General features: G+C 34.0%; 1 protein-coding gene across 1 annotated transcript; it reads left to right on the top strand.

Moving 5' to 3' along the window:
* LOC109716732 (epidermis-specific secreted glycoprotein EP1-like) lies at nucleotides 3,365-4,888 on the top strand. Its single transcript, XM_020242290.1, has 2 exons — nucleotides 3,365-4,350; nucleotides 4,495-4,888. Exons 1-2 carry the CDS (start codon nucleotides 3,459-3,461, stop codon nucleotides 4,884-4,886), a joined length of 1,284 nt encoding a protein of 427 aa, XP_020097879.1. The 5' UTR covers nucleotides 3,365-3,458; the 3' UTR covers nucleotides 4,887-4,888.

The following is a 9,211-nucleotide window of genomic DNA, read 5'->3' as shown; positions in this document are numbered from 1 at the left end:
TTACTACTATGGAATTGGCTATATGATAATCTTTTTTTCGATTGTGTTAAATTAAAAATCCAGATCAATCGAAAAAAGTTTAAGCAAAGAGAGGAAGTTACTCTTTCGCATTTAGTACATGCGTGCGTGCGTGCGTGCGAGCGTGTGAGTATTCATATTTGTGAAGAATATATTTACACTTATACGTATATATTTATATGTAGGCAACTACTCAGCTAATTAATTAGCAAGGCTAGAAGAACATCATGGTCAGATTAATGAATCACATGCAATCACATGATGATTTATGTCAGTGGTGTACTTCAGCTGGAAATCCTGTTAAGGTCGATGATAAATGTTTACACTGCCATCAATGATATGCACCTAACAAATTGCGCAAGAACCGGCCGTCCCTAAAACAAGTGGCAAAAGATTTGATGGTTGGTACCCGAGACCTAAGTTCGAATTCTAGTTGATTCACATTTCTAACTAAGTTTATTTTTAAATAAAATAAACGAAGAGAGTAGCGTGCTACCTATCTCTCAAAAAAAATAATAAATTGCCTAAGAAAATTGTACACTAATAATAATATAATTTAATGTGCTATTATTAATATTCCTTCATACATCATATTATGTACAATCGCAGGAACCAATTCGAATTAATACACCAATCCTACCACCACTTTACATTCACTCACTTGTACTACTGCACTAAGAAACAGGTGTATATATATATATATTTGGTTTCAAAAAAAAATCAAATTAATATAAAAGCTATTCCACACAGTTTAGTCCACTATAGGCTCAGGCCCATCCATTTTATGGGCCTGTTCGGTCCATTGTGAACAAGCCCATGGCACTAAAGCCCGATTTTGAATAAACATTTAAAGGCGGAATATGTTATTTCACTTTTAGATATTTAATCACGCACATAATCTTCCAAATATTATAAAAAAATAATATTAAAAAACATATTGTAGTTTGCTTTATCACATACGCGCATGCTTTTAACTCTCAAAAAAATTATATTAGACATTTCGAGATGCATCTGATGTTATTGAATAATAAATCCTAGCTAGTTGTGGAAGTTTAAAGGTCTATCTAATAATTAAAGACATGTTACGTGGCTCCTGTGTGAAAGGGTGGATGGTGTTGTAACAGTAGCTTGTGTTGGCTTTTGTGGAGAAATTTTGCTGAGACACCGACATGTCTCACGAGTTAACCTTATCCACACTTGGGCAGTAGAGTAACTCATGACATGTTTGAGTGTCATGCGTTGTATCCAACAAAAGTTTAGTGGAACCCACCGTTCCTAGCGCAAATGGCAAAACACTTGATGATTGGTATCCGAGATTTTATATTCGAATCTTAATTGATTTATATTTTCAGCTAAATTTATTTTTAAATAAAATAAATGAAGCAGATAGTATTTTAACTATCTTTCAAAAAAAAAAAAACAAAAGTTTAGTGAAAGGTTCGCCTAGTATACATGGCCGCTTATTATAACACTATAAAGCGTCTATAAATAAAGAGAAGTTATTATGTGTATAAAAAAATTTATATTATGCGCCAATGAGCTCATGAAACACGTTGGGACATTAAAAATTTTGGTGCAATTTATTTTTTAATAAATTTGTTTGATATAATAGAGAGCAACAAAGTAATATAAATTTTGTTAATGAGACTTTGTTAATGAGACTTTCTTGGTACATAAATAAAGAAAAGTTATTTTTTAATAAATTTTGTTAATGAGACTTTCTTGGTACAAAAATAATATAGATTTTATATCTGCATAAATAATTAATAAAGTAGTTTTATATTAAAAATAGATATTATGTAAGTTCAAAATAAAATAGTGAACAAGATAATCTCACGTCGAAAATCGTTCCTACCTTCTTTTTTTTTTTCTTTTTTTGTACTTTTTCGTGCATATCATCATTGATGATAAGAAGGCATTTAGTGATAAAATGAATATTTTATACGATTCCATCTTGACCGTTGGATTGGATTGTCAGATACGAGAAATAGAAAGTTTAAAGCATAGAATGGCTTTGACCGTCAGCAGTCAAAATGGACCAACGCCCAAAGGCATCATCCACAGCCTGGTCCACCAACCATGAACCAGTAAAATACCTTCGACTTTTAAAATGGACGGAGATCAAAGTGGAGGATGGGATCACGGAAACAAATGAAGGGCTCAAAGTTTACGGTGTACTGATGACGTGGCGCACTGGGTGCTGGTAATTAGTTTCGCACAGCCGACAATTATTATTGACTCCTGCTCACCATGTTTGACAAAACTAGTCATGGAATCAAAATTCATATATAAAAAATAAAATAAAAATTATGTCATATATGATAAATAATATCCTTTACTAGTTAGGGCCCGCGTTTCGCGGCGGATCAACATCGACAACATAAAATCTCAGTTTAATTTTTAATTTTTAATTTAAAATTTAAATTTAAATTTTAATTTTAGAGTAGAATTTTAAACTATCATTCAGATTTAAAATTCTAAATTGATAAATTTCAAATAAACATCTTTCGGACATAAATTTTAAATATTATTTTTAACTTTTAAATATCAAATATCAAATATCAAATTTAAAATTTTAAGTTTCAAATATTAGATTTTGTATTTTAAATTTTAAAATTCAAAATTTGAATATAGAATGTAAAATTTAAAATTTAGGAATTGAAATTTAAAGTTAAAATATGTAAAATTGAAAATTTTAGTTTTAGTAATTAAGAGAAAATATAAAATTTTTAAATTGTAAGTTTTAAATTTTAAATTTCAAATTGTAATATTTAAATATTAAATTATAAATTGAATTTAAAAATTTTAAATCTTTAAAGTTTGAATATTTTAAATTTTAGTTTTAGTAATTAAGATAAAATATAAAATTTTTAAATTTTAAGTTTTAACTTTTAAATTTCAAATTTTAATATTTTTAAATATTAAATTATAAATTGAATTAAAAAATTCAAATATTAAATTTAAAATATTAAAATTTCAATTTCAAATTTTAAGATTTAAATTTTAAACTTCAAAAGTTTATATTTTAANAAATTTTATCATTTTAAATTTACACTGAGAGAGAGAGGGGGGAGAGAGAGGGGCCGCGAGAGAGAGAGAGAGAGAGAGGGGGGGGGCCCCTCGAGGGGGGAGAGGTAGACGGAGAGAGAGAGAGAGAGAGAGTCGCGTCACGCGCGCCCGCCTGCCAACCCGCGCCTCCCCGCTGCCCGCCCCGCGCGCCCGCCTGCCCACGCCCCGCGCGCCCGCGCCACGCGGCGCCCCGCCAAGCGCCCCCGCCTGCCAGCGCCCTGCGCTCGCGCTCACCCCCGCCCGCGCCTCCGCGCTCGCCGCCACCTGTTCCAAAATTGAGGATTCATATATACTGCATATTATATAAATCAAAATTTCTTATCCCATCCATTCCATCGCGATCTAGATCGTTTGCTCCAATTTCTTCGTCCATGGCCACTACACTGCTATTGACACTTCTCTTAACTATCCGACTCTCCTCTATCGCCTCGTCCCAATCCAAAGTCCAAACCTTTACCTACGTAAACAACGGCGAATTCGGCCCCTATGTGTCCGAATACGGCGCCGACTACCGCGTCCTCCCCGTGGCGGCCTCTCCCTTCCAGCTCGCCTTCTACAACACCACCCCGGGCGAATTCTACCTCGCCCTCCGCATGGGCACCGTCCGATCCGAGTCCGTCTTCCGCTGGGTCTGGGAAGCCAACCGCGGCCGCCCCGTCCGCGACAACGCCACCTTCTCTCTCCTTCCCGATGGAAACCTCGTCCTCTCCGACGCCGACCGACGCATCGTGTGGTCCACAGACACCGCACACCGCGGTGTTGTCGGGCTCAAAATCGTCCCCGGCGGCAATGTCGTGCTCTACGACGCGAAAAACCGATTCGTATGGCAGAGTTTCGATCACCCAACCGACACGCTTCTCGTCGGCCAATCACTCAACCTCGTCGCGGGGCCGAAGAAGCTCGTTAGCCGGAGATCGACCGCCGACGGTTCCTTCGGAACGTATAGTCTCGTTTTGAGCTCCGGTGGCCTAACGTTGTTCATGAACGACAACCTCACGTATTACAACTACTCGGATGGCTTGCTGAGCTTCTCTTCGAACTCGGTCACGTTCGAGTGCGGGCCCGAGACGGAGGACGCGTTCGCGTACGAGCTAAGGCTAGCAACGGGGCAAGGAACGATCATCCTCGCGAGGCCAAAGTACGATGCGAAACTATCCTTCTTGCGGTTGGAGATAGACGGGAACTTGGCGGCGTACACGTACTACGACCCGGTGGATTACCGGGCGTGGGAGAAGACGTTCGCATTGTTCTCCGATGAGATAGGTATCGAAACAACGGAGTACTCTAATAAAAGTTTAAGCTACTAGAAAACAATATTTCAATATATATTTTTCAATATTATATGGAATTACTAATTACTTGAATTACTGGCAGAGAACGATATTTTTAATATTTTGTATTCGATAGGGTTGCTGAGCACATGTGCATTGCCGCAAAAGTGCGGTGAATTCGGCGTTTGCGAGGACGAGATGTGCGTCGCGTGCCCATCCACGGGAGGGCTAATGGGGTGGAGCAAGAAATGCGCGCCACCACCGCCGCCGAGGCGGTGCCACAGTGGTGCCGCGGCGGCGGCGGATTACTATGAGGTGGTGGGGGTGGAGAGCTTTGTGAGTGCGTACATGGGAGGGGAGGGGAGAGTGGGCGTGGAGGAGTGTAGGAGGAGGTGTCGCGTGCGTTGCACGTGCGAGGGGTTCGCGTATTGGGAGGAGGAAGGGAGGTGTTGGTTGGCGCCGGTGCTTGGCACGCTTAGGAAGGTGGAGAACTCCTCGCACGTGGTTTATGTCAAGTACTACAAATAAAATAGAAGCTATTTGGATTCAAATTTAGTATTTTATTTAGATATATTTGAATATATAAACTTTTGTAATTGAAATTACATGCGCACGTCCAACTTCAACAGTTCCTAATTACATCATTATTGCAGTGTTTTTTTTTGAAGTTTGAGTTGTGAGTCTTATTGTTTTTAAATTTTAATGCCGAAAGAAGCTTCAGATGGGAACACTAAATAAAAAATTTTACCCCATCACGTATTTGGTCTTTAATTTGTGAACTCATGTGATTAACCATGCGCCTTATAAATTAAGTAATTATGTTTAAATATATTTTGTCATAAATTTGAAACTGAATTATAATGAGTCTAGTAGGTTTGAAAATTCTCGTAGAACTTCTACACTAGAATGTTCAATCTACCACAATATCCTAAATACGTGCACGTGATCTTCTTTATTGGATTTACTCGACCCGTTTGTGATCTTCTTTATTGGATTTACTCGACCCGTTTGAGCTCAAATCCGATATCGGCTTGGGATTGAAATTTAAGCCCAAGTCCTAACCTCCTTTGACTAGCCCTAAATGGGCTTATATTGCAGGCCATATCGGGCCTAGATTTGGGCTCTAATTAGGCCTACATAGCGGGCCGGGTCGGTCCATGTTTCGTCCGAAAAATTTCATATATCCTTGACCAACAATGCGCATGCGAATCCGTAATCATTTTATAAGGGCATCAAATGAGATCTCCACTGAGTCAGTTTAGCCAGTCCTAAGATCCACTTCGTGTCCGAATCTTAAAGCTTCATTTTTGTGTGAAAGTTTCCCTCTTTTAATCTTCTTTATTTTTTATTTTGTTTCCTTTATTATGCCTGATTAATATTATATTAAAACAAATAAAAGGACTAATTTGCGTTGTTCATATTTTTGAGCCTGTTTACTCCCCACCATTGTTGATAATTTATGAAATGAAGAAATGTACGAGTGCGATTTATGTGGAGTTTGATTAGAAAATTGTTACGTATGGATTTGGGAATCAGTGAGAAAAAGAAAGAAAGCAACTACAGAGGTAATGAGATCGCCAATATTCAGTAGTGAACACAAGAGTGGAGTTTTACGTGTACGTGCATGCGCTGTATGAGTGCGTCCGCATTAATTATTTTAATGTATTTAATAATAATTATCCTCCAATCCTACGTAAGTTGTAAATATTATTTAGGAATAATAAAATAAATTTTTAATATGATTTTGTTTGTTTTATTTATACATGGAGTGCACAAAAGAGAATGGATATGTACTGATGCAATATTCCAATACAAAGATCTTAGCTAATACGTCTTATTTTAGTGCGTTATCCAACAACATTAATTAAAAACATCCCAAAAAATTTTCGCATACATCTTTTTCTTGGCAAGCGTCTAAAAATCCACTGGCGTGTGTCTAAATTAAAGTAGCCCAAAGGCTTTATAAGGAGACCCTTTATGCTTCAATCAACCGCTATATCTAATACAAATAAAATTCTAGCTCAAAAAAAGGGGTAAAGGAGTATAAAACTTATCTCAACTAACGCCCATTTCTATTTAGCTATCTATCTTTTAAAAATTTTAATTTTACTGTATAATTTTTTAAATTATTTGATTTGAGTTGATTAGTAATTTCTAACTTTAGAATTTGAATGCGTCGTTTATCTTTACAGATTTAATTAAATTTTGTATTTAAAAAGTCACCAATGTTGGCTTAAATGGACCAACATCCTACCCTATGACCGGAGGTCAGGTTGGACCGAATCATGTTCGAAGGGCGGAATCACAACCGAGATTCGTGTGCGTTATATCTGTACGTTTTAAATTAGTTGATTGTGTATTCCTAACGGCTAAAACTTTTAGGTAGTGTTTGGTTCGGGAACAAGGGGGGGAATAAGCCCTTGTTCCCCCCTTTATTCCCGAACGCAACGTTTGGTTCCCGAGAACAGTAGTTCCCGGAAATCTGGAACTAGCTGGTATAAGGCTGGAACTGCTGTTCCACCCGTTTCCTGGAACAAGCTTGCTCCTGGATGAGAACAAGATTAATTAAAATCTAAATTTAATTTTAATGGCAATAAATTATTAATTAATCTAATTAATATATTTAAATCATTATTTATTACTTTAATAATTAAATAATTTAAATAATTTATTATTTATAATTAAATATTAATAATTAGATAATTATTATTATTAATTTATTATTTATAATTAATTATAAATAATTAATAATATTCATTATTTTTTTATTAATAATTATTATTTATTCTTAATGACAATAGATATTATTTTTAATTTATTATTATAAATTCTTAATAATTAATAATTATATTATTTATTATTAATTATAGTAATTTTATTCTTATAATTAGATAATCGATATTATTATTAATTTATTATTTATAATTAATAATAATTATTATTTATTAAATAATTATAAAATTTTTATTTAATAATTAGATAATTGTATTCTTATTAATTTATTAATTTATAATTAATAATAATAATATTTATAATAATTAATATTAATTCTTATTCTTAATAATTAGATAATGGATATTATTATTATTATTTTATTATTTATAATTAATTATAAATATTATTATTATTTATTAATAAATATTAATATTAAATTATTATTAATAATTAGATAATCAATATATTTATTATTTATCATTTATAATTAATTAATAAGAATAATTAATAATATTATTATTTATTAATAATTAATAATAATATAATAATAATTAATTAGATCATCCATATTATTAATTTATTATTATAATTAATTATTTAAAATAATTATTATTTATAATTAATTATTAATAATTAATTTCTTATTATTTTTAAGTAATATTTTTATTACTATTAATTACATAATATAATTTTAAGTTCAAATTATAACTCTTATTCCTCTTGTTCCAATCTAACCATCCAAACACTATTTGTTTTATTCTAGGAACAACCTAATTTTCATCAAACGCAAAATTTGGTCTAGTTTCCTTATACCTGAACTTGTACCTATCCCTAGACTAGCATTCTTATTATACCCGAATCAAACGCAGCCTATAGAATTAATAGTATGCGCTCACATCCCGACAATCAAATTATTTAAATTAATTAAGTATTAGATTAACATTTTTAAAGATCACGACCGTCCCTAGAGCAAGTGGCAAAAGCTGGTGGTTGGTACCAGACCCAAGTTCGAATCCTAGTTGATTCACATTTCCAGTAAGTTTATTTCTAATAAAAATAATGAAGTGGTAGCGTGTTACTATCTTTCAAAAAAAAAAATTTAAAAAGATCAGACAATGGAATCAAAATTTCTGTAATTCCTTAAATTTTTCAATTTATTTTTATCAAAAAAAAAAAAAAAAGGGGGCCTTATCCAAGTGCTTCCTTTGGGATCCTCATGGGGATAAGATGCACACAACAAACAGATAGGGGCAAACGAGGCTCGCGTCCCCACCCAGGGATGGGGACGCGACGGATATAAGAGGAGAAAGGTTTCATGCGAAAGCGATGGAGTTGGCATTTTCATCTTATCAAAACTAACGACCACTTCTGCTACTGCTGCTGCTGCTACTTCGTGTGTATATATATATATATATATATATATTCTGGGACACGTGTGCTGCTGCAGAGTGAGAGGGGACCATCCTTATCACAAACAGAAGCATTAATACTCTCCCTCCCCCTCTCACAGCGTCGAGATAGGAATAGCGACGATATCTGCGTGACTACCACACGAATTTGTCAACAATCTCGCGCTGTCTAATTATGTACTTCCATTTATATTATTATTTTTTAGAAAAAGATAGCATGCTACCATCTTATTTATTGAAAAAGTGAATTAAGTTACGAAAGTGAGACAACACAGATCTCGAACTGGGCGAAAAAAAAAAACCATTGACTCATGATTTATATTATTATTAGCTTAAATTGATCAGCATTCTGCTCTTTTTGACGAAAGGTCAGATTGAACTGAGTCACATTTGAAATTGCATGAGACTGAATTGGATCGAATTATATTCGAAGTGGCGTAATACTAATTAGGTCGAATCACAATCGAGACCTGTAAACGTTGTATTTGTACACTTAAATGAATTGATTGTATATTTTTAATAACTCAAATTTTTAGAATTAATGATTAGTATCAATTATTCAACCATTATTATTAGTATTATTATTATTAATTATCTAATATTTATCAATTTTTTGACAGTTTAATTACCGTCGAATTATTGGCACTAATCAGTAATTTTAAAAGTCCGAGTTATTATAAAAAGACAATCAATTTACTTAAAATGTATAGACAAACAGCATCCTCGAGT

Source organism: Ananas comosus, linkage group 10, assembly GCF_001540865.1.
Source record: "Ananas comosus cultivar F153 linkage group 10, ASM154086v1, whole genome shotgun sequence".
In the NCBI taxonomy this organism is placed as follows: Eukaryota; Viridiplantae; Streptophyta; class Magnoliopsida; order Poales; family Bromeliaceae; genus Ananas; species Ananas comosus.
Note: the sequence above shows the minus strand (reverse complement) of the source record. Positions and strands in the feature narration are given on the sequence as shown.

Bases quoted from the DNA above. Each gene is read 5' to 3' on its own strand.
- LOC109716732 (XM_020242290.1), top strand. From the start codon at position 3,459: ATGGCCACTACACTGCTATTGACACTTCTCTTAACTATCCGACTCTCC. The intron at 4,351-4,494 runs GTATCGAAACAA...TGTATTCGATAG, and splicing joins ATTGTTCTCCGATGAGATAG to GGTTGCTGAGCACATGTGCA.